The sequence below is a fragment of the Choloepus didactylus genome, chromosome X (genome assembly GCF_015220235.1).
Source record: "Choloepus didactylus isolate mChoDid1 chromosome X, mChoDid1.pri, whole genome shotgun sequence".
Taxonomy (NCBI): Eukaryota; Metazoa; Chordata; class Mammalia; order Pilosa; family Megalonychidae; genus Choloepus; species Choloepus didactylus.
In genome coordinates this window covers 50,268,427-50,294,317 of record NC_051334.1, presented here as the reverse complement: position 1 = coordinate 50,294,317, position 25,891 = coordinate 50,268,427, and the positions used below count along the sequence as shown (strand labels likewise).

The window sequence follows — 25,891 nt, the reverse complement described above, 5'->3', positions numbered from 1 at the left end:
CTAGCTGGCCCCGCCTCCTTTGCCTTAACCCATTTCCTTTCTTCTTGACTGAATGGCTGGGGATCTCGTGGTCATCTTGGGATCATAAGGTGGTCATGAACTAAAGACCAAGAAGCCTCAGTCCTGACTCCCCTGAACTGCCAAAATGATTCTCATTATGTGGGAAAAATGAAACTCCAAAATTGCCCTCCAATATTCCACCTTTGGGTCAAGGGTAGGCACTCCTTCCCCCAGGAAGCTACCCATGATTTCCACATTCTCATATATTAAACCTGAACCACACCCCTCCCCACACCCCCCAACACAACCAGACAGATGAGGTGACTAAGGCCTGGTGAGGACATTTCCTGATAGTTTTCTTGCCCCAGGTGTGGCTGGGACTCTAGTGAGGCCCGTATTTCTAAGGCAGACATTTTCTCAGATTCCACCATTTAATCTCTAGTGGAGCCAGGCAAGCTGCTTGCTTTATTTTCAGTTAGATTTTTGGGGGCAATGGAGGGTTCTGATAAAGACCCACCCCTTCATCCCTACATTACTCATCTGCCCAGCTGGCCAGGGGTGTGGGATTCTCCACCCATTCAAGGGTTAAATGCTTTCTCCAGGTGTTGTAACAGCTTACACTTTATTACATATGCAACCCCACCATATCTGCCACCAGCCCCCCCTCATGTCATCTTCATATTGGTACCCTCTTGGAGGCATTGAACTACACATATCCTTTCCCTATGAGGGGCAGTAGAGTCCCTCAAACAGGCAGTGGGAAGGGGGAGCTTTCATTGTAGTCTTCTTAAAGGTATTTACACTTAAATAAGTGCCCTGTGGGGGGGGGGTTGTAAAAGGTATTTGGGATAGGCTTGAATGGAAAGGCTACCCTTCAGCCAAGGAACAGGCTGGAAAGAACTAAGGCTGGTCTGTCTTGGGCCTCAGAAGGTAGAAAAGCGGGAGCGTGTTCTGGTATTTAGCGTGGGTGGGGCATGTCCTCCCCAAACTTGTTCTGGTAGGCAACGTTCTTCGCATCTAGGAGAGCCTGAGGATGAGGCAAGAACAGGGAAGGTGAGAGAGGGTGAGACTCACTCTACCCTAGACCGGAGGCTGCTCCCGCTCCAACCTTCAGCCACCCTGTCTCCTTAGGCTATCCCACAGCCCCCATACCACAAAAAGAATCACATGAGATAGTCAAGTAGAGAGGTGCCCATTCTACTCTTACACAATCAGAGAAGGTATGTGTGTGTTGGGGGTGAGTGGGGAGTCTGAGTGTGCACTTGTTAATGGGTCTGCCCGGGGCCTACCTGGTGGTGGATATAGGCCCGACAGTGATAACACCAGGCAGACAGGTCAGCGTAGCTGAGAACCAGTGGGTGTCCTGAGTCTTCATGGTGTTGCATCATATGGGCATTGATGTAACGACCACAGTGGACCTGAGGTTGGGGGGTGAGTGCCGGGAGTGGAAGTTCAGTACCCACCTGGGGTTTTCTCCTGGGCCAACCTCCACCCTATCCCCTTCCTCTGCTCGCACCTGATAGCAAGACAGACACACCCAATTCTCCTGGAGTGTTCCACAGTCCTGACAAGGTTGGGTCACATCCAGGCCTGTTGCAGGTATGGGGCATACTGCCACCAAATGGGGACACCAGGGCAATGGTGTCACAGCATAAAACGTGTCCTGGGGTGGGTGAAACTGAGTTAGGGAGCTCATCTTCCCACTACATATTCCTACATCACATGCTCCTACTTGGAGACACAAATGGGCATAAAAAGGAAGCCACAGTCCCAACCTCTCCCTGAGCTCACCTCATCACTGTCAGGATGGTCCTCAAAGTCTTGCATCAGTATCAACTCTGCCACCTCCTGACCTCCAGCTGCTTCTCCTAGTAGCGTCTCCTCTTCTGGGGTCTGAGAACCTGGGGCCTCCTGAACACACTGAGGTAAGGGATGTATCTGAGAGGCCTGATTCTAGCCTCCCCTTCCCCTTCCCTGGGTGTGGTGGGCCTTACCTGAGTGCTGTTGTTTAGTTCCAAGGTTTTGAGACTCCCAATCAGCTTACTGGGGGATATCTGTGGGGTGGCTTCCTGCAGTGGTGAGGCTGGGGGTGTCTGGTTGTCAGTACATGAGTCAAGAGGGGTTTGGATCAGCTTGGCTTCCCCCACAGCCACCCCTGAGGTGGTCTGGTCCAGCAAGGCTCCCCCTGTGGCTGTCTCCAAGGACTGGTCCCGAGGGAACTCCACTACAGTTGTCTCTGACTTAGTCTGGTCTGGGGTGGACTCTTCCATGGAGGATGCTGAGATGGCCTTCCCCACATCTGCTTCTGGTATGTTCCCTTCTGAAATGGTCATCCCCTCGGCCAACTCCGGATTGGCTGGTTGGGGTGCCTCCTCGATGACTGGCTCAGAATCAGAGGATCCCTCCTTGTCTTCTACCTGTGGAACTGTGGACGGGAGTGTGGACGCTCTCTCCTTTCCTGCCTCTAATCCCTGCCCCTCCCTGAGCCCCCTCCTTCCCTGAGTCCCCCATTGCCCCCAATTCACAATATCCACTTACTCATGGTCTGTAAGCTGTGCCAGTACCTGCGATGGACATGGATGGTCTCAGTGATTGAGGCCAGGGCCCCTGCTAGCGGGGGGCGCGACGGGACCAGTGGGGGTGGTGGATCCCCAAGGAGGGAGCGGGTGCAGGCAGCCATGGACTCGGAGATGGATGCCAGGTTATAGCCACCCTGTGTCAAGGAAAAGGGGAGGGAACAGTATGGTTGGAGGGGGTCCTCAGGGAGTTTGGGGAATAAAATGTCCTGCCTCCCCAATGCCACACCTGGGCCCTGCAGGTCTGGCATGGGAGGATGGGGTATTGGGAACGGAATGGAACCTGTGTCTGTAAGATGGGCAGTGCTCATTGCGTGAGGTCGCTGTTGGGGTGAAATTGTGATGTTAAGTACAAGGGAACAATAATAACGACAACAATACTGACAATAATTGTGTCCCAGGCCCTATTCTAAGCACTTTGCGCCTATTAATTCACTTAATCCTCACAATCCCAGGTCCTCAACCTGTACAGGAATCCATCTTTACACCATATAGAAATTCCTGGAACCCCTGGCCACACACCACACAGAACCCACTGACCTGGTCCTGCCCAGGAACACCCGCTGTGACCCTATTAAAAAAAAACACTGCCCTGGTATAGGAACAACTCATCCTCCTCTCCACATGGATCCCTGTCCTGACCCAGTATAGGAATCCCTTTTTTTTCCCACACTCTATTGGAACCCCAGGCTCTACTCTTTTTTACAGATGAAGGAAACTGAGGCTCCAAGTGTTTATATGACTTGTCTGAGGTCATATACAGCTGGCAAGAAGCAGTGCTAGGGTTTGAACCTGGGCCATCTGATAAAAGAGTCTGTGTTCTTCACCACCACCCTGCCCTGCCACAGTAACTGCTTACTTTCTGTAAGCCAGTTAATCTCTCTGTGCCTTACTTTCCTCATCTGTAAAGTGGTGAAAGTAACAGCACAGGGGGTTGCTAAGAGGGCTAAATTAGTGTTTGAGATCATAACAATGCATAAAATGCACAATGTAATATAAAATAAGAAGATAAAGCTTTTATATGATGCTTACCATATGCCAGGCACTCTTCCTTGATGAGCCCCATTTTACAGATGAAGAAACTGAGGCCCGGAGGGGGTGGAGCATTGAGTAATTAACAAAAGGTGAGTGAATTCACTTTGTCTTAGGTACTTGTTAGAGGCAGCTCAGGTAGTGGTTAAGAGCACAGATGCTGGAGCCAGGCTGCCTGGGTTCAAGCTCTGGCTCTGTCACTTATTAAATGTGCGACCTCAGGCTCGTGACTTCACTTCCCTGTGCCTCAGCTTCCCTGCTCTTGAGTGAGGAAAACGATCATTGGAAAAACAGCAGACCCTACCTTCTAATGCTGTTTTGTCAAATCAGTGAATTAGTAACATGCGTAGAGTGCATGTATGTGTTGTTAAACTTGGTGTGATTGTTATTTTGAATGTCCAGTATGTGCCAACCATCCCAGGAGGGGACTGTCACTGTCAAGTTTTGAAAGAGGCAGGGAAATGACACTCAAAGGAGATTTCAGGAAATTTCCCCAAGGGGTACAGCCAGCCAGCAGAAAGGGCAGAACTCTTCCAAACTACCCTCCTGCAGCAGGAAAAGGGACCCAGAGAGAGTTACCTCTAGGATTAGGATAATGCGGCCATTGGCAAGGCCCATCAGCAGGTGGGTGAGGTGGGCATAGCCCTCGGGTGACACCAGGCAGCCCCCCAGGGGGTCCCCTCGTGCAGCGTCAAAACCAGCTGAGACCAGCACCAGTTCTGGGTTAAACTGAGGCAGAAAAAGAAGAGATGCACATGGGCATGAGTGGGGGCTTCAGTGGGCAGTCAGTGATGGAGACACAGACACACAGAGACCCAGAGCCAGTAGACACTGATAGATGGAGACATGAGGCCGGAGATGAGAATTAGAGACTGGAAGATACGAGACCAAAGACATGAAAATAAAGAAGGTAGAGACAGGGAGATGCAAGAGATAGAGACTCAGAGACACGATTCTCAGAGATAGAAGCCACAGACACACAGAGACCTGGGTACAGATAAACAGAGATGTGGACACAGCAGACACAAACTTAGAGACCCAAGACCTGAAGACACTAGAAATGAGATACAGAGACATGAAACATGGAGACTCGGGCATCAAGAGACAGTGACACGAGACATGGAGAGACAGAGATATGTCCTCACACACCTCCCCCAGCTCCCAGGATGAGAGCAAGTGATGCCTACTTCCCTCCCTGGGTCAAACATAGGACACATATGCACAACATGCAGGGTTTTATACACCCAGGCACACACATCCTTTCATCAAAGAGATGACAACGCAAGTGCTAACGCAAAGAGGCAGCCACATGATATCTACACACAGACAGTCCCCTAGAGACCATGACTACACACCCACACCAGTCATGCAAGCAGTTTCTCACAGAGGGGGCAATAATCTACAGGCCCCTGCCTAGTCACAATCATACACACACACACACAGCCAGACAGCATTACACAGAGGCCATCAACACACTTCACAGCAGTCATACACAGTCGCACCCAGAGGAGGTGGTCACTTGCACACATGGTCACAAACACAATTTCACACAGTTATGCACACACAGAAGGTAGTCACAGACAGCTGTGCATAGTCACACACACACACACACACACGGAGTGAACACACACAGTTTCACAGAGAGGGCAGCCACATGATCCACCCTAACAAAGTCAGTCATGCATACACAGTCACACAAAATGTCTCACACACACAGTTTACAGAAAGAGAAGGCAGTCAGTTACATAGCCACTAATGCACGGTCCTACAAAAATATTCAGGCCATCACCCAGTCAGACAGAGACACACACAGCCATGGCAGACAGACACATGGTTACACACAGAGATGGTTGTTACACACAGTCCCCCATATGCAGAAAGTCACACAAGGCTGTCACAGAGATAGCAGCAATGTGCAGTGACATAAACTATCACACCCATTACACATAGAAAAAATGGCAACAACTAGCCACCTGCTCCAAGTCTCACTCACATATCTCCCAAGCCTTCCCCTGCATTGCACACACAGTTACAGAGACGGCAGTCACACAGGCAGGCACACATAGTGACTCATGATGAGAACACACAGTGCACACATACAGACCACCACTGCACATCCAGAGTCACTCACACACACACAATGTCACTCACACACAGTAACACACAGAGAACGCAGTCACATGCAGCCATCTGGGCAGAGCTGAACAAATACAGGCATCCCTCAGAGATATTGTGGGCTTGGTTCCAGACCACCACAATAGAGCACATATCTCAATAAAGCGAATCACACGAGATTTTTGGTTTCCCAGTGCATAGAAAAGTTGTGCTTACACTATACTGTAGTCTATTAAGTGTATAATAATAATGAAAAAGTTTGAAATACTGCGAAAATTACCAAAATGGGACACAGAGACACAAAGTGAGCACAAGCTGTTGGAAAAAATGGTGCTGAAGGACTTGCTCAATGCAGGGTTGCCACAAACCTTCAATTTGTTAAAAAAAAAAGCACTATCTGCAAAGTGCAATAAAGCGAACCACAATAAAATGAGGTACGCCTGTATACAAAAGCCATCACACAGTCATATCCTCCTCACACCCAGAGAACAGTCATGGACGGCTACCCACAGGCCGTCTCATATGCTCAGTCACCCAGCAGTCAGGCCCTCACACACTGCCACCTGCACGGTAGCGTCACATCCATCCTGAACCATACCTCATAGGCGATGGGAAGCACCACACGATGCCAGGCAGTCAGGTAGTCAGTGTCACCCACGTGGGGCCCATTCCAGGCCACGTTGACAGTAAAGCCTGTGCCTGCGGCCCGGCCCATCTGGCTGCTGGCACCCTCATTCCCCATGGGGAAGAAGGCCCCGTGATCATAGCGGTGCAGGGATATGTATAGCACGCTGCCAGGGAGGGGTGGGAAGAGAGGCTACAGCTGGTTAGGGGCTGCCTTGTCCCCTGTGAACCCCTCAGCACCCTTGGGCACAGCCTGCCCCACCTGCCTCCCTGACCACACCCCAGCTCCCTGCCCAAGCCTGTCACCTGGGGTCCTCCTCAAATATGTGCTGAGTCCCATTCCCGTGATGGATGTCCCAGTCCACAATCAGGATCCTGGGGAGGAGAGAGCACCTCAGTAACCTGGGACACTTGCCCCTGGGAGAGGGCTGGGGTTAGACCCCTGGGGTCTGCAGAGGCATTTATTGCTGGGTGGCAGGACTGTGGGTCCCTTTGGGGAAAGTACTGGGTATCAGGCTTCTGGGTCCTCTCAGAGTGAGCATTAAAGCCGGATCCTGGGTCCTGAGGGCTTCATGGTGGGCATGAGTAAGCACTGGAGGCCTGGACCCTGGGTTCTTTCGGGATAACTGTTAGGGGCCTAGACATGCTGGGGACTGGACCCTGTATCTTGTTTTATGAGCTGCATGATGGGGCCTGCTGGGTAAGCACTGCGCTGGGGTTGGGTGTCTCAGGGTCCCACCCAGGGCCAGGATTTGGGGGTCTCCAGAGAGCCCTCACCGCAGGGCATGCCCACTGATGGCCTGGGCATGGCGAGCGGCCACAGCCACAGTGTTGAAAAAACAGAAACCACAGGCGGCCTCCGGCTCTGCGTGGTGTCCGGGGGGCCGCACCACGGCAACGCCATTCAATACCTGGGAGAGGAGCGGGGAGCTGAGGTTAGATCTTCATCCTTCCCTGCTTTCCCTCCCCTTCTCTCTCCCCTCCCCTCCCGCCACTCCACCAGGGGTTTAGGGGCCCCTTCCCGGGCCTCCCGCCCCACCCCTGCAATCCCCATCCCACCCCCCGCCCGCTGCGCGCACCTCTCTAGAGAATGAGGCCTCTGGAGAGCAGGGACCCCTCCCCATGCCCGTTTCCCCAGGCCCTGCTCAGCAACCCCAGAGCCTCCAAAGGAGGCAAAGGGCCCTCCCTCTCCCTTCCCGCAGGACTTCCCGGACCCCGCCCCGCCCCGCCCTGAAGGGGCCGCACCTCCCCAGCGAGCACAGCCTCCACTAAGTGGCAGACGGCGCCCGTGGCCAGCTGCGCGCAAGCGAAGGTGTCCGGGCAGATGTAGATGGAGTCAAAGTTGGAGCCCTCGTGGTGCAGCTCCCGGATTTTCATGTTCTCGGTGGCCCGGAGTCGACTCACGTACTGGGCACTGGGGCACTCGGAGGTCAGTGAGGTGGTTCCAGCCCCTCCGCAGGCCCCGCCCCCTGAGGCAGGACCCTCCGGAGGAGCTCCGGGTGCTTGACACTGCCCCCACCGGGATTGTGGGGAGGCGGGGAGAGAAACCCCAGGCTCCAATCCCCAGGGTGGTATGTGAGCGCGGAGGCCCGGCCCACCACCCCGGGATCCCGGCCCCAGCCCAGGCCCGGGGGTCTGACCTATGGCAGTAGAGGAGCTCAGCTTCGGTGGCGGGACGCGCAGGCAGGGTGAGGCAGCGCCCGGCCAGACCCAGCTCCTCCAGGCGGTGCACAATGCGCAGGATGCGTTGGGGCATCTCGGGGTGGTGGCTGGGAGTGGGGGGAAACCAGAGGTAGGGGCTCAAGGCTGGGGGAGGGGGCGGAGGCCCACCACCCCTCCCCCAACTAACCAGGACCTCAGATTGCATACCTGTCCCATAGATTGTAGTGGCTCGTCATACGTTGGTCATAGACCAGCCCTGTGCGAGCAGGCAGCACTGGCCACGCCAGGGCTGGGGGCGCAGGAAGCTCCAACGGCCCCTCCTCCTTGGTCTCCTCCACCTTGTCCTCTTCGAGGGTCTCAGCTACAAGGGGGGAGATCACATTCACTGTACTCCCCAGTACTGCAGGAGGGCTGAAACCCGGGCCCAGTGAGAAAGAGGGCCTGACCCTCCCCAACCAAGGTGGCCCAGGAAAGTCAGAGGGGGGTCTGGAAGAGGGTCTCCCCTGACCACTTACTACATTCCAAGCTCTCCACCAAGCCCACTCCCCACTTCCTACCAGATTTCATAAGGACTTCCCAGAAGGGCTCCAAGGCGACCAGAACGCAGGAGAGCGAAGCCTGGGCACTGGAGGGCAGACGAGGTGAAGAATGTGACAAATGGCCCCTGGAGGGGGGCACTGAAGGTCCCGCTTTTCCCTCCTCCACCTGGGCTCACCTCAAGCAGGGGGCACTGGGGAACTCCAGCATGGGGCAAGGGTCTCCCAGAAGGGTGTGGAGTGAGGCGCTGACACCCTCAGCCAGGGAGCGGAGATTGTAGCCACCCTGGGAGGAGTTGTGAGGGGTGTCAGGAAAGGACCAGGCAGTATCAGGGAATAATAATAATATGATGCAGAAATGCTACATGTCAAGCAACAAGACATTTAGAGGGTGACCACATTTAAGTCACCAGACAATGATATGATATGATTACTATAATTATTATGTCCATTTTACAGAAGGAAAGCTGAGGCACAAAGAGGTTAAGTGACCTATGCAAGGCTGTACAGCTAGGAAGTGGAAAGGCTAGGATAGGAACCCCTGCTAGACTCCAAAAGTTTTGTTCTTAAGCCCTTCAGAATACACAGGCTGAAAGACTTAAGGGAGAGGAGACTTTGGTGGCTGAGAGAGGTGCAGGCACGGTGGGTGAGTCACTCACCTCCAGAGATAAGATCAGCTTTCCTCCTGCCAGACCCATGAGCAGGTGGGTAAGCTGGGCGAACCCTGCTGGAGTGGCCGCCATCTCACCCTGGAGGGGGACATGGAGAGTCAGCCTGGCCCCGTACAGCCCCCTTCCACCCACCTGCCACTCCAGGTAGCCTGTCTTACCTCGGGATCCCCTTGGAGGGCATCGAATCCAGCAGACACCAGGACCAACTGAGGCTGGAACTGAGGAGAGAACGCACTACCTGAGGGCCCCTGCCTTCATGGCCCAATCCCCAAAATCTCACCTGCCCCCAACAAACCCCAGACCCCCAAGACCTCAAAGGCGACTGGCAGCAGGATGTGCAGGAAAGCAGCAATGTAGTCAGCATCCCGCATTCCCACCTGCAGGCAGAGAGGTGAGATAGGGACATTTAGCCACTACCACCTGCCCTGAACCAGGTGAAGGGCGGGGGCGAGCCTCACATTTGGGGCAGAGGATGGGCAAACACTGACCTGGTTCCAAGGCACATTGATGGTGTATCCTTGGCCTTGGCCGATGCCTGTGGCGGACCAGTTAGAGGCCTTAAGGTGGGGCCAGAATTGGCCATGGTCATAGCGGTGGATGGAGAAATAGAGGACGCTGGGGGCAGAGAGAAAAAAAAGAGGTGGGGGGAAGGGCTGGACAAGAGAGTCAATCCTCTCAGACACTCCAACCCACAATTGCCATGGTTTACTCAGCCACTCTTCCCATTCAACCACTTATTCATTTTCCTATCATTAATTTACCCACTAATTTGTTAGTTCGTACATCCATTCATTTTTCCATTAATTCACCCTTCCATTCAGTTGCCAATTTCTTCATTCTCCCATTTCTTAATTCTTCCATTCAGTCTCCCATTACCTCACTCACTCATTCAGTCTCCCACCAGAACCCCTCCCTCAGCAAACCTTGCTGCCCCCCCTCAGTGCCCATCCAGTTCCAGACTTAGCTTAGAGACCCTGAGAGCTATCAGGTCTATCCCAGCCCCTAGGGACCCCTGGCCCTACAGGGGACTCTAGATCATGCCTACCACCCACCTGCCCCTGTGACCAGAGTGATAACAGTAGGGTAAGCCCAATGACATTGGAGATCCACAGGGGGCTCTTAAATGAGAGGAGCCAGCTAAGGCTGAAAAGAACATCAGACCAGGCTGATGCTTAGTGTTTCCCCACTCCATGTTAGGAGCAGTGGGACTTGGGTCTGTGTGTGGAGGTGGAGGGGGGTGAGGGCCTGGCTGGGGCTTTCATGAGGCCAGTGAGGGGACAGTTCTTTTCCCCAGTACCTTACAGGCTGCCTCTACTTCTTCTGTGTTATAGATGAGAAGCTGAGCACTCAAAGGGGTGAGGGGGGATTGACCCACAAAAGAGATACTAAAAAGAGCATGATGGTACATGTTCTCACAGAAAGCTGAGCAAGGGGCTGTGGGCAGGCTTAATTCTGACTGGGGGAAGCAAAATGAATAATCATCTATCCATCCTTCTACCTATTCATCCATCCCCTGCCTTGTCCTAAAAAGGATTTAAGGCAGTATTTTTTCTTTTTCTAGGGATATGTAAGAAATAGAGGTAAGCAATGAATCTAGACAAACTTAAGTCAACTTTTAATAAATGTCTATAGTATAGTTTCAAAACGTAATGCAGTCGATATAAAAGGATTTTTGAAATAGAAGAGAAATATAAGAAAAAATATGTTGGGGTTGGGGAACAAAACCCATGCTAAAATCCTGATCTCAACTGAGAGAATGATGAAACATAATCATTATTTAATTTTGACACAATAGATAAATATAGGTTCTAAACTTTTTTTTTTTTTTTTTTGGAAATTAACCACCAGAGGAAGGGAAATACACAGAACATAAAAATTATCATCAGGGGAAGAAAGAAATAAAGAAAAGATTTGAAGAAAGCCAGCCCTAGAAGAAAGCCACCAAAGTCGACAGAAGAACTAACACCCAAGGAAATGAAGTTTCTAAAGCAAACAGAAGGGGATTTTAAGATAAACTTGACTGACTTTTAGTGAAAGAATGGTGGGTTGATAGCACAGGTTTACCTCCTCTCCTTACTACAATCCCAGTCAAATGACAATAAACAAATACCAACCCAGAAAGACATGAAGAATGGGAGAAAAGATGTCAGACAAGGTGCAGCTTCCACAAATCTCTCAAAGGTAGAAAGTCTCAGGAGTGAGGCACCCATAGGGTGGAGCAACATAAGGGGCATTAGACCCTCGGGGGCCTCTCTCATGCAGAGAGGTTGGGAGAGGGCACTCCACCCTCCCTTGTCCTCAAGAAGATGCCTCAGGTTTTCCCTTTGGAGAAATCAAGCACAGGGACTCCAGGTCAGTGCACTCAAAATCAATTCTGTCATCTTCTTGACCAAAAGGGGGATGTGAAAGGAAATGAAATAAGCTTCAGTGGCAGAGAGATTCCAAAAGGAGCCGAGAGGTCACTCTGGTGGGCACTCTTACGCACAATTTAGACAACCCTTTTTAGGTTCTGAAGAATTGGGGTAGCTGGTGGTAGATACCTGAAACTATCAAACTACATCCCAGAACCCATGAATCTCAAAGACAATTGTATAAAAATGTAGCTTATAAGGGGCGACAATGGGATTGGGAAAGCCATAAGGACCACACTCCCCTTTGTCTAGTTTATGGATGGATGAGTAGAAAAATAGGGGAAGGAAACAAACAAACAAACAGACAAAGGCACCCAGTGTTCTTTTTTACTTTAATTGCTCTTTTTCACTTTAATTATTATTCTTGTTATTTTTGTGTGTGTGCTAATGAAGGTGTCAGGGATTGATTTAGGTGATGAATGTACAACTATGTAATGGTACTGTGAACAATCGAATGTACGATTTGTTTTGTATGACTGCATGGTATGTGAATATATCTCAATAAAATGAAGATTTAAAAAAAAATAAAGGCAGGGAGAATAAATTAAAAAAAAAAAATCAATTCTGAATAGCCAGTTCACTAATGACCAATTCACCCAGATGTACTTGTTTCTTTTAACAACACAGTCTAGGTTTACCTGTTTCATTGTCTTCATAAGAGCATTTTAAAACTTTTTGTTTTAAAATACTTTCAAACTTACAGGACAGTTGCAAAAATAATGCAAAACTTATACAAAGAACTGCAACATATTCCTACCCCCCGATACCCAGATCCACCAATTTTAAAATTTTGCCACATTTGCTGTATCATTTTTCCATCTGTCTATCTGCCTGCCTGTCTGTCTATCCATCTATCTATCCTAGCTCTCTATTTCCTGAACATTTGAATGTAGGTTGTATACATCATGCTTCTTGAAAACTTAATACTTCAATGTATATGTGAATATATGTGACTATACAGTTAGTCACTTATGTAACCACCTTAAGTGCAGTTACCAAGTTCAAGAAATTTAACATTAAAAAGATACCATTTTCAATAGCAACTAAAAAAATCAAGTACCTAGGAATCAACTTAACCAAAGATGTAAAAGACCTATACAAAGAAAACTACATAACTCTACTAAAAGAAATAGAAGGGGACCTTAAAAGATGGAAAAATATTCCATGTTCATGGATAGGAAGGCTAAATGTCATTAAGATGTCAATTCTACCCAAACTCATCTACAGATTCAATGCAATCCCAATCAAAATTCCAACAACCTACTTTGCAGACTTGGAAAAGCTAGTTATCAAATTTATTTGGAAAGGGAAGATGCCTCGAATTGCTAAAGACACTCTAAAAAAGAAAAACGAAGTGGGAGGACTTACACTCCCTGACTTTGAAGCTTATTATAAAGCCACAGTTGCCAAGACAGCATGGTACTGGCACAAAGATAGACATATAGATCAATGGAATCGAATTGAGAATTCAGAGATAGACCCTCAGATCTATGGCCGACTGATCTTTGATAAGGCCCCCAAAGTCACCGAACTGAGCCATAATGGTCTTTTCAACAAATGGGGCTGGGAGAGTTGGATATCCATATCCAAAAGAAAGAAAGAGGACCCCTACCTCACCCCCTACACAAAAATTAACTCAAAATGGACCAAAGATCTCAATATAAAAGAAAGTACCATAAAACTCCTAGAAGATAATGTAGGAAAACATCTTCAAGACCTTGTATTAGGAGGCCACTTCCTAGACTTTACACCCAAAGCACAAGCAACAAAAGAGAAAATAGATAAATGGGAACTCCTCAAGCTTAGAAGTTTCTGCACCTCAAAGGAATTTCTCAAAAAGGTAAAGAGGCAGCCAACTCAATGGGAAAAAATTTTTGGAAACCATGTATCTGACAAAAGACTGATATCTTGCATATACAAAGAAATCCTACAACTCAATGACAATAGTACAGACAGCCCAATTATAAAATGGGCAAAAGATATGAAAAGACAGTTCTCTGAAGAGGAAATACAAATGACCAAGAAACACATGAAAAAATGTTCAGCTTCACTAGCTATTAGAGAGATGCAAATTAAGACCACAATGAGATACCATCTAACACCGGTTAGAATGGCTGCCATTAAACAAACAGGAAACTACAAATGCTGGAGGGGATGTGGAGAAATTGGAACTCTTATTCATTGTTGGTGGGACTGTATAATGGTTCAGCCACTCTGGAAGTCAGTCTGGCAGTTCCTTAGAAAACTAGATATAGAGCTACCATTCGATCCAGCGATTGCACTCCTCGGTATATACCCGGAAGATCGGAAAGCAGTGACACGAACAGATATCTGCACGCCAATGTTCATAGCAGCATTATTCACAATTGCCAAGAGATGGAAACAACCCAAATGTCCTTCAACAGATGAGTGGATAAATAAAATGTGGTATATACACACGATGGAATACTACGCGGCAGTAAGAAGGAACGATCTGGTGAAACATATGACAACATGGATGAACCTTGAAGACATAATGCTGAGCGAAATAAGCCAGGCACAAAAAGAGAAATATTATATGCTACCACTAATGTGAACTTTGAAAAATGTAAAACAAATGGTTTATAATGTAGAATGTAGGGGAACTAGCAGTAGAGAGCAATTAAGGAAGGGGGAACAATAATCCAGGAAGAACAGATAAGCTATTTAACGTTCTGGGGATGCCCAGAAATGACTATGGTCTGTTAATTTCTGATGGTTGTAGTAGAAACAAGTTCACTGAAATGTTGCTATATTATGTAACTTTCTTGGAGTAAAGTAGGAACATGTTGGAAGTTAAGCAGTTATCTTAGGTTAGTTGTCTTTTTCTTACTCCCTTGCTATGGTCTCTTTGAAATGCTCTTTTATTGTATGTTTGTTTTCTTTTTAACTTTTTTTTTTCATACAGGTGATTTGAAAAAAGAAGGGAAAGTTAAAAAAAAAAAAAAAAAAAGATGTAGTGCCCCCTTGAGGAGCCTGTGGAAAATGCAGGGGTATTCGCCTACCCCACCTCCATGGTTGCTAACATGACCACAGACATAGGGGACTGGTGGTTTGATGGGTTGAGCCCTCTACCATAAGTTTTACCCTTGGGAAGACGGTTGCTGCAAAGGAGAGGCTAGGCCTCCCTGTATTTGTGCCTAAGAGTCTCCTCCTGAATGCCTCTTTGTTGCTCAGATGTGGCCCTCTCTCTCTGGCTAAGCCAACTTGAAAGGTGAAATCACTGCCCTCCCCCCTACGTGGGATCAGACACCCAGGGAAGTGAATCTCCCTGGCAACGTGGAATATGACTCCCAGGGAGGAATGTAGACCTGGCACCGTGGGACGGAGAACATCTTCTTGACCAAAAGGGGGATGTGAAAGGAAATGAAATAAGCTTCAGTGGCAGAGAGATTCCAAAAGGAGCCGAGAGGTCACTCTGGTGGGCACTCTTATGCACACTTTAGACAACCCTTTTTAGGTTCTAAAGAATTGGGGTAGCTGGTGGTGGATACCTGAAACTATCAAACTACAACCCAGAACCCATGAATCTCGAAGACAGTTGTATAAAAATGTAGCTTATGAGGGGTGACAATGGGATTGGGAAAGCCATAAGGACCAAACACCACTTTGTCTAGTTTATGGATGGATGTGTAGAAAAGTAGGGGAGGGAAACAGACAGACAAAGGTACCCAGTGTTCTTTTTTACTTCAATTGCTCTTTTTCACTCTAATTATTATTCTTGTTATTTTTGTGTGTGTGCTAATGAAGGTGTCAGGGATTGATTTAGGTGATGAATGTACAACTATGTAATGGTACTGTAAACAATCGAAAGTACAATTTGTTTTGTATGACTGCGTGGTATGTGAATATATCTCAATAAAATGATGATTTAAAAAAAAAAAAAAAAAAAAAAAAAAAAAGAAATTTAACATTGATATAAAGCTTACAGTCTATATTCCATTTCTTTCATATGTTCCAATAATGTTCTTTTGAGCCTTTCTCCTTCATTATTAGATCCAGTCCAGGATCATGTATTGAATTTAATTGTCATTGTCTCTTTAGTCTCTCTTTTTAATTGTGGAAACATACATACAACATACATTTTCCTATTTTAACCACTCCCAAGCATACCATTCAGTGGAATTAATTGCATTCACAATGGTATGCCATCCTCACCACCATCCATTACCAGAATTTTCTCATCACCCCAAACAAAACCTATACCCATTATACATTAATTCCCCATTCTCCTCACCCCCTAACAGCATTTTAAGGACAGTCTTATTTGTTCCCACCTCAGGATCCTGCTGCTGGAGTTAAGAGACTGGGATGGGAGCTGGGAGATTGAAGGGCACAGATTAAGAATTTTTTCATTTATATATTCTTATTTATAAGGAAGAATGTATTGAATATATCCACAATTCTTCTTATCCATGTATACAAGCAACAATGCACCCACAAAATAACATAGCAGTAGCCTCCAATGCATTTATTAGAACAAAATGAATGATTAATGATGTTAAGGAAGTCTCGCTAATTTCTTAGGTTTGGTATTTTGGTTATGCTTTATTTTAAAAGTGTTCTTAATGTTCTAGAGATACAGTCTGAAATATTTACAGATGAAATTATACGGGGTCTGGGATTAGCTTCAAAATAATACAGGAGGAGGGCAAGTGGATGCAGGTATAGATGAAACAAGATTGGCCAATGAGTTGATAAATGTTAAAGCTTTCAATTTGAGAAGCCAGAAATGAACAAAAATAACATCGAAGGAAGAAACTAATAAAGATAAAACAGAAAAAATAAAGTCTAAAAAACAAACAATAAACAGTGAAACAGTAGAGATGACCAAAAGAGCCAAAAGCTAGGTTTTAAAAGATAAATATAATAGACAAACCTTTGGCAAGGCTGAGGGAAAAAAAGAGAGATGGCACCCCAAAGAAGAGATCCATTTTTTTCTGGCATTTGGTAGGACCCCATCTAATACCTGGGTCCTTGCCCACATTCCCTATAGTGAGACCTGTCCATGGACATTCCCTGCCCCTATTTCAGGGAAACACCTTTCAGGAAAACAGCCCCATGACAGCTACCTACAATAGTCAACAGTCTTTCATTCTTAAGTATAAATAACCAAATCAGAATTCTTAGACATTTGAGGAAAATCACTAGTATGAAAGAGAAGGACCAAGATAAACAAAGCAATTCAACCAAGCTCAGAATGAAGAGACAATTGGGGGAATGGAAGAGAACGTAAAACACTTCTAGTTAGTACTCTAAAAAAAAAAGAAATGAAAACAAAGCAAGATCAGGAATGAGAGGGCATAGAAACAGAGAAAGAAAGTACTCTTGGAGATTAAAAGAATGTCTCAATATAAAATTCAACAGAAGGGCTTGAAGACAGAGTTGAGGAAATCTCCCAGGACATAGAGCAAAAGGAAAGAGAAAATATGAGATAAAAAAATAAGAGACATAGAGGGTCAACCCAGGAAATCCTAGAGAGAGAGAGAACACAGAAAACACAGTAGATGAAATTATCAAGATCTCATAGAAAAATTCCAAGGATTTAAGAAAGGCATGAGTTTTCAGATGCAAAATGTCCACAAACTGCTAAGCTGAATGTGGGGGCCAGGATGAAAGTACAGAACATCATGGCTAAAGAGAAGAACCTAGAAGCTGCCAGAGAGGAAAAGAGAGTATCCAGAAAAGAATGAAAGCAGACATCTGTTGTCAACATTGAATACTGAAAAATAATAAAGCAAGTCTAGAAAGCAACCAACCTAGATTGGATAAAGGGCTATGGGAACTCAGGACCTATGGGGGGAAAGGGGATTCTATGCAGTTGGTTTGATAGAAGGCTGGATGAAACAGCACCTGCTTAGTATTGTCCAGTATGCCCTGTATGTCATTCAGTCACTTTCTGCAGAAAGGGTAAACTGGTACCACCTTTCTGGAGGGAAGTCTGGCAGTACATACCAGATTTTAAAGCCCGCTGACCCTCTGACCCCACAATTCACTATGAGAAATTCAATCTCAACAGATATACTCAGAAAAGTGTTAAATTATATATTTATAAGAATGTTCACTGTAGAAAGGTCTGTAACAGCAAAAATTGGAAAGCATCTTAAGTGTCCAGGGGTTAAATAAACAGGTACAGCTGTACAATGGAATGCTGTACAGCCCTTACAAAGAATGAGGTAGTTTTAGAGGTACTAAAATGGAGAGGTATTCACAAGTATGCTGTTAAATGAAAAAAGCAAGTTGCCAAAGAACATGCAGACAATTATCCCATTAGGTAGTGTGCTGACCATAAAAATAATGATAATAAAGTCATACATCCATAGGAAATAAATCTGTTAAGGATATAACCCAAACTGTCAATAATTATTTTTGAAGTGATGGGAATTACAGGAGACTCACACTTTAGACATTTTTTTGTATTATTTGACTTTTTATTATTTGTTTGTTTTTCCAAAGAAATACTCCCCTACCCCCATCCCCTGTTAACTTCTAATCTGCATTCTATCATGTGTGAACTTGTTTTAATTTTTTAAAAGAAATGCTTTGTAGTATTGAGTTATAATTAAAAAAATGAAGTAGTAATTTGAGGTTCACTCCAGCTCAAGGGTAAATTGGTAAAAAGAATTTCCCAAATACTTGTGGACTCAACTCCCGTCTCCACCACTTCTTTTCTGTGTGACCTCCTAACATGTAAACCTCAGTTCCCCCATTTGTAAAATGGGGAACCCAACAGCCCCTCCCTTATAGAGTGATATTAAGAGGGTCATCAGAGACACAGAAAGCCAGCACAGATCCTGGTCCCAGGGTGGGCCCAATGAATGTGAATGCCTACCCTTCCCTCCCAGGCCCCTCTCGCTGGGTCTGTAAGGATGGGAAGTAGTTGTGGTTGGGAGTCTGGCATCTGGGGTTGGACTCAGGGCATACCTGGGGTCCTGGTCAAAGGTGAACTGGGTTCCCTGACCATGGTGTACGTCCCAATCCACGACAAGGACTCTGTGAAGGGGATCAAGATGAATCTGGGGAAGAGCCCAGAGCAGGATACCCCTCCCCATGCTTCCCCATCACACCCACTCTCACTGCTGACCTCTGAATATCATGTTTCTGCTGAGCGTAGCGGGCAGCCATGGCCACGTGGTTGAACATACAATATCCAGCCATAAGATCGCACTGGGCGTGGTGTCCAGGAGGCCTGGGCAGGACAGGGAAGGCCACAGATGAGGGGGGAGTGTCCTCCTCTGCAGAGGTGGACTCTCTCTCCTGCTCCCTAATCCTGACCGCCAACTTCCCTAATGCCAATGCCTGAAAATCTGCCAGGAACTGAGTAAGTTGGGTCCTTAAACCCTCTCCCTGTCCAAATCTATAGCTCCCCCTTCAAGGGAGATTGGACAATGTTCATTAAAATTATAAATCCATATACCCTCAGACCCAGTCATTCTGCTACTGGGGATTTAGCCCACAGCCTACATATCACAAAAAGAGTGAAATAACATGCTTATAGATGCACAATCAGAATTGTTGTGGCATTTTTTTTTAAACAGCAGATGATTGGAAAGAACCAAAATGTCTCATCAGTAGGGGCTGGATTAAATTATTGTGCATTTGCACAATGGAGTTCTATGTAGCTCTAAGCTACATACTGTTAGAGGAAGCTCTCCAAGATATATAAAGTAAAAAATGCATAGTACAGAAGGGAGTATGTCAAGTGCTATCACCATTTATGGATATAAGGTGTACCATAATTTTAAATACCAACAACAAAGCACAAAATGCTGCCAACTAAATTCTGAGATGTCATTATTTGTAAGAAGCACCTGGATTTCCAGATGTTAAAACTATGAAAAACTGTACATTTTAGAATCAAAAAAATATGGTATTTATCCTTGAATAAGCACAGACTATTTCTGGGAGAACACGAGTCATGGATTGCTCTGACTACCTCCCAGGACTGGAACCAGGGGTCTGGGGGACAGAGGTGGGAGAGAGACTGTTCCTTGCATCCCTTTTGTACCCTTTGACTTTTGAACCATGTGAATATATTACCCATACCGATAAATTTCAAATTTGAGAGAAGGAATTTTTAAAAATGTAAAAAGCCAAATGCAGAAAATGTACCTATTGCAAAATATGGACTATAGTTAAAGGTAATATCTTAATACTCTTTCATCAACAGTAAGAAATGTACCACACCAATACTAGGGGTTGATAATGGGTGGGAGGGGAATAAGGGATATAGGATGTTTTGGGTTTTCTTTTTCTTTTTTTTTTGGAGTAATGTAAATGTTCTAAAATTGATCATGGTGATGAATGCACAACTATGTGATGATACTGTGAGCCACTGACTGTATGGACTGTATGGTGTGTGAATATATTTGAATAAAATTGTATTTTTAAAAAAGCCAAATGCCAGGGGTTCCTACCTGATGATGGCCATGCCATTCCGGACCTCAGCCCCCAGGACCGCATCCACCAGTCTTAGAATAGAGCCTGAGGCCAGGCAGGCACAGGTGTATGAATTCTGGAAGATAGTGGGAAGCCAGAGAGGGAATGAGGGAGAGCAGCCCTGCCCACTCAGCTGTTCCCATGGAGAACAGAGGGGAGCAGGACCCCAGGGTTGGGTGGGGATGGGGGGACCCCAGCGTTGCTGCCATCCCCCACCCCCCAGTACTTATCCATACTGGATGCAGATAAACTGAGTCATAGGTGTCTGCTAGGATGCGGAGTTCTGCCTCATTCATGTTCTGGGTTGCCTCCATCAGATCAATGTACTTTAGGCTGGGGGAGACAGACAGGGGATGGGATTCAGGATTCAAGGGCCTGCCTCCCTCCTCGGCCCTGAGCCGGGGCCCTGACCCCTCCCCAGCTGAGCCTTCCATGTACCAGACCCTGGGTCAATGTAGGGGAAAGGCTGATTATAGGATACATTCCCTGCTTCTTCCCTAGCCTGACTCATTTCCAGTAATGTTCACTGCCCCCTCTTCTAGACACACCAAATCCTATCTCCAGGCCTTTGGCCATAGTGTTCTACCTGCCTGTATTTCCTTTCCCTCAAGCCCTCCTCTTCATCTGATGCACTCCTATTCTCCTCTTAAAAGCTCTGTTCTGATACCCTCTCTGCCAAACTAGCTTTCCCTGAGCCACAATGCAGCAGCAGGCTTCTTACTCTGGGCTCTGGCAGCCCCCCAGAGGCATAGCCCTGATTATTCTGTCCACACATCCTACCAGGTGTTTATACAACCAGTTTATGGTAACAAAAGATCATCATGGGCTGATGATATGTCAGGCACCATTCTAAGTACCTGACATATATTGAACCCTCTGAGAAAGATGTGTTTTATCAACCCCCATGTTAGAGGTGATGGCACCGAGATTCAGAGAGGTTCAGCTACTTGCCCAAGGCCACAGAGCCCATGACATTACTTTCCAAAGCATTCAGCCCACCCTGGTCAGCCCAAGACAGACTCTTCCCCATTCCTACAACACTCCCAAGCCTTCACCTGTGAACCAACATCAGCTCCTCTTTTGTGGCAATCCGGGCCTGGAGAGACATGAGGAAAAGAGGGCTAAGACATGAGCGGAACCCAGATCCCACCAGCCCCCCCTGCTCTCCTCCCAGGGTGTCTGGCTGGGGGACATACCTGAAAGGACACACAGCGCTCCAGGAGGCCCTCCCGGGTCAGCAGCTCCTTGATGGTGTGGAGGCGCTCAGGGCCTTCTGGGAAGCTAGGGAGACAGAGACACATCTAGTCACATCTATATATGGGGACACCAGGAAGGACATCTGCTCCTGCCACATCTCCCCCATCTACCCTTCCACAGCTGCTCAAGCCCAAAACTTTGGACTCATCCCAGATTCTGGATGGTTCCATTCTGAAAAGCTATCCAGGGTCTGACCCTCCCCTCATCACCTCCACTGCTGCTACCATAATCTCTCACCTGAGTTATTACTGTAATCTCCTCAGTGGTCTCCCTGCTTCCACCCTTGCTCCCCCAACAGTCCTTTGCCCACAAGGCAGCCAGAGACATAGGTTAAAACCCAAATCAGAGCCCATCACTCTTATACTCAAAACACTCTGCTCACTCAGAGTCAAACCAAAGTCCTCACCATGGCCCAGAAGGCCATGCACGATCTGTCCCCCATCACCTCTCTGACCCCATCTCCTACCACTCCCCTCCTCACTCACTTTGATTCCCTACACTGGTCTTCTTGTTGTTCCTCCATCAAACCAACTATTCTCCTACCTCAGGACTTGACTCTAGCTTTTCCCCTGCCTGGAACACTCTTCTCCCAGATGTCTTCAGGACTTACTCCCTCACCTCCTTCAGCTTCTTGCTAATATGTCAGAGAGGCCTTCCCTGACCATCCTATTTAAAAAGAATCCCCTCCACTGGGTTTCTCTCCCTCCTACTTTATTCTTCTCCACAGCACTTCTTCTAACATACTATATAATTTACTGTTTTTTTTTTTTTTGGTCACTGTTGTTGCTTACTGTCTGTCTTCCCTCTCTAAGATGTAACCTCCACGAGACAGGGATTTCTGTTTGTTTTATTTACCACAATATCCCTAGCTCCTCCGTAGATGCTAAAGAATCATTCAATAAATAAAAGGGACACACAGTCTTTGCCATCATGACTCTTACATTGGGATAGATACTAAACTGCTAAACAAACATGTAACTATAGTAATTAACAATGACATGGGCTATGAAGATCTCTAAGACCAGGTGTGGTAGGAGTTAGTGGGCAGGAAAAGCCCTCTGTGAGGAAATCTTCTAGAGATGTGAATGATAAATATGCATTAGCTGGGAAAGGCGAAGGCAGAAACCAATCTCTGGAAAAGAGATCAGCCATGGTAAAGACCTGAGGCGAGAGGGTGCCTGGCAACTTTGAGGAACAGCCAGGTGGCCAGTGTGGGTAAGGCAAAGTGACTGAGGGGGAAGGTGGAGCAGATCACATGAAACCTTAGAGACCACAGTGAAGAATTTGGACTTTACCTTGAGGGCAATAGTCTTCCCTTGAAGGATTTTAAGAAAGAGAATGTCGTCTGATGCACATTTTTTTAGGCTGCTATGTGGGGAACAGACTGTATGGGCAAGGGTGGAAGCTGGGGGGGGGGCAGTAGTGGCGGCATTGAGGAAGCCTCTGCAATATTCCAGGTGAATGACTATGCTGGTGGCAGTGGGGGTAGTGGAGAGGTCGGATACCTAAAATATTTTCAATATAGAGCCATAAGCATTTGCTGATGGATTACAAGAAGTGTGAAAAGTAGAGCCAATGGGAGTGTAATGCTTCAGTTTTAGCACAAATGCCCCTTCCTCAAGGAAGCCTTCCGGGATGCTAACTTAGGGACCTCTCTTGGACACACTTGAATTCCCTGGTCAAAAGTCCTCCTTCATTAAACATCTCATACTGCTGTATGGCTATTTAATGATCTGCTCTCTTACTCACCTATCAGCTTCGGGAGAGGGGGGATTCCTGCCTGTCCTGTCCACATTTGTATCACCGATTCCTGGCACATAGGAGGCGCGCAAACAACTGCTTGTTGGCTACATGACAAGAATCCTTTCTAGCCTGAGTCCCGCCTTCCTAAAATCAATCAGCTTCCACAGTTTCTAGGCTGGTGTAAGAAAGGATTTGTTGTTGCTAATGGGCTCTAAGTGGGTGTATTTGCGTGGTTTGGGATGGCCTAGAGGACCCAGCCTCACCTGTCATCCCAGAGGCAGTGGAATTCATTTAGCTGCTCATCCAACACCAAGCCCGTGCCAGACACTGCCCTGGCCTCAAGGTTCAGATCCTGCAGGAAAAAAAATGGGGGAGACAGAACCATCTAGGGGCTGAGTCAGAGGGGTCATCCTGTATTGTCCAGGATGAGGAACCTCAGGGTCGCAGGCTTTTGGTTGCTTCGGGGGGGCTAAACCGAGCCCAGGTCCCTCTCACCAGCCCTTGAAGCCCCATCATTAGGTCTCGCTCGGCTGTTGGGCTGAGCTTCTTCATTCTGCCTTTCTTCTTTACCTCCGCTAGACTGGGGCTGGAGAGGAATCCAGCGCCCTTCTTAACACCTCGCTTCTGCCGGGCAGAGAGAAGGGTCAGAGTCCGGGGGATGGCCCGCTGCTCCCCCTCCCCCTCCTCAGGGCAGGTCTGAGGCCTCACCGCAGTGGTGACGCTGGAGTCGGAGACGTTGGGGGGCGAGTGGGGGTTGTGCCTACTCCTTCGCTGCCTGACGGAATCCTGGCCGATGGAAGTCATGGTCGGGGAGACTGTGACCCTGCCGCGGTTTTGGGGAGTGGAGGTGGCTGTGAGGGGGCTGGAAGTGGCTGAGGACCCCCATATCCCTGCCCCCTGCCTGGGCCCCACCCCCTATACTATACTCCATCCCTTACTCCTTCTAAACCCCGCCTTTCCCAAGGCCCTTTCCTTTTACTGGGGTGTCCCTTCCACCTGGTCCCGCCCTTTCCACTAGACTCCACCCCTTTGACACCATTCTCTTTTCCCTTTTCAAAGCCTGGTCCTTTCACAGAGCCCTTAAATCGCAGGATCAGTCCGTTCTAAGGGCCTATACTTTCCAGCTAATCACCTGCCCCTTCCACTCTACCAAGGCCCATCTCCAGACCCTTTTATTCTTCTAAGCCTCGTCCAGATCTCACCCGCTCACAAACCTGCCCTTTCCCGCCTATCTCACGGGATAGTCACCCACCCTTTTCACTCAGTCAGACTCAGCCCCTGCCCCGACTCCACCCTTAATGAGTCACTCAACTCCACCCCTCACCGGGCCATTCTGTCAGATCCCGCCCCTAACGTTTCAATAAACCGTGCCCCCTCAAGGGACGGCTCCTTTCTTTCCACAGATCCCACCCCGGCCCCAACCCTACTCCTGTTTCACCCAAGTTCCCTTCAGCCAGTCCCGAGCCACCTCCCGCCAGCCTCCGCCCCCGCGGTGGACGCTGACCAATCTTTTGGTTCCGCTCTCAGGCGGCTAGCCCGTCTTCGGACTCCGCCCCTTGCTCTGGCCGCCAAGCTCTGAGCGGCCTGGAGGGGGCCCGGCGGGTGCTCGAGCCCCTCTCTCCATTGGGCGGGTTTTTGCGACTGCCCGCCCAGATCCCGCCCACAGAGGACGCGCTCCTTTCCCGCGGGGCCACACCTCCCGCGAGCTCACAAACTGCCGACGGGAGCGTCATCAGGGCGCGCCAGCAGCTCAATCCAGGGCTTTTGCTCAAGTCCTACTCTCTCCTGGCTATCGTTGCGGTTGGCTTGGTTGCCACGGCCGTGCTCCTTCGCCCGTGCCCCGTCACCTTAGGAGCCCTTTGGACCCGCGTCAAGCGTGCCGTACGACGGCTCAAGAGAGGAAGAGAGCGAGCCCGGGAGGGAAGGAGTTAGTAAGGGGCGTGTTCACGCCTCCCGGCCGTCTTCCCGCGCGGCGCGCCATGATGACGTAGCCTTGGCGGACTGGCGCCTGGGCCCGGGCGAGGTTGAAGCCGGACGATAGCTGGTGGCGGCCAAAAAGGGAATGATGTCAGTAAATGTGATGACTTTATCAGTGGGTTATGTATGGCCAACGTGGCACACAAGGGAGCACTCAAGCAAACGTTAGCTATTAATATTGTGCTGTGGAAAATGGGTGATGGGGAAGAGGAGCCCCAGCGACTGACGATAGCAAGTATTAGGGGCCAGACATTCCCGTTAATAACGCAGCTTTGCAGATAAGGAAACTGAGGTTACTCGGCTTAGTCATGTGACCTTGGGCAAGTTACTGAATGTCTCTGTGTTTCAGTTTCCTCATCTGGAAAATCGTGATAATAATAGTGCCCAGGGCCAGAATGGACTGGGAGTTTTTCGTAGGCGGCTAGTCTCCCTATCTGCCCCCTCGGCCGGATAACCTCTGCTCCCACGCTGTGTGTGTGCGAGCTTGGGGGTTAGGGGGAGTTGCTCCTGTGCCCCCACCTCCACCCCTGTCTAAATATCAGCCCCGCCGGTTTGTCCTCCTAATCTCCCTCTCTCTCTCTCCACCATTTCCTATCCCGCTGCAGGCTGGGGCGGGAGAGATAAGCGGCGTGGAGTTCAGCATCGCTGACTAACAAGCAGATTGACAGCCCCACTGCCCAGTAGCTGAGCCTTCTGACCCCCTTGAGGATCCCAGTTCCAGTCCCCTCTTCCTTTCCACTCTTTTCCTGCCTGAATATATCTTTTGTCCAAGTGGAAGAGGGTCACAGACTTAAGACCTTTAAACTTCCACATACACCAAAGAAACACAC

At 48.1% G+C, this 25,891-nt stretch overlaps 1 protein-coding gene across 9 annotated transcripts; it reads right to left on the bottom strand.

Annotated features, from left to right (window-relative positions):
* Positions 1-433: 433 nt before the first annotated feature.
* Positions 434-24,715, bottom strand: HDAC6 (histone deacetylase 6). Of its 9 annotated transcripts, none has more exons than XM_037822081.1 (29): positions 24,589-24,715; positions 23,793-23,907; positions 23,580-23,708; positions 23,348-23,436; positions 21,281-21,365; positions 21,140-21,180; positions 20,321-20,417; positions 20,063-20,160; positions 18,730-18,834; positions 18,570-18,638; positions 9,705-9,831; positions 9,528-9,593; positions 9,375-9,434; positions 9,205-9,294; positions 8,725-8,831; positions 8,567-8,634; positions 8,217-8,370; positions 7,988-8,116; positions 7,593-7,761; positions 7,125-7,258; positions 6,654-6,722; positions 6,322-6,514; positions 4,188-4,337; positions 2,539-2,713; positions 1,995-2,425; positions 1,792-1,920; positions 1,517-1,663; positions 1,290-1,418; positions 436-1,027 (listed from the first exon to the last, which is right to left on the bottom strand). In XM_037822081.1, exons 2-29 carry the CDS (start codon positions 23,886-23,888, stop codon positions 959-961), a joined length of 3,405 nt encoding a protein of 1,134 aa, XP_037678009.1. In that variant the 5' UTR covers positions 23,889-23,907; positions 24,589-24,715; the 3' UTR covers positions 436-958. The 9 variants fall into 9 exon arrangements, with proteins under 9 accessions (XP_037678014.1, XP_037678009.1, XP_037678012.1 ...); XM_037822084.1 differs by lacking the exon at positions 24,589-24,715 and adding an exon at positions 24,553-24,572; XM_037822079.1 differs by lacking the exon at positions 24,589-24,715 and adding an exon at positions 24,409-24,490.
* Between the last annotated feature and the right edge of the window lie 1,176 nt (positions 24,716-25,891).

What these genes read in the sequence shown, in the direction of transcription:
- HDAC6 (XM_037822079.1), bottom strand. An exon ending in TCAATGTGCCTTGGAACCAG is followed by an intron (nt 9,594 to 9,704) that starts GTCAGTGTTTGC and finishes CTCTGCCTGCAG; the next exon opens with GTGGGAATGCGGGATGCTGA. An exon ending in GGAAGTCCTTATGAAATCTG is followed by an intron (nt 8,371 to 8,566) that starts GTAGGAAGTGGG and finishes CCCCCCTTGTAG; the next exon opens with CTGAGACCCTCGAAGAGGAC.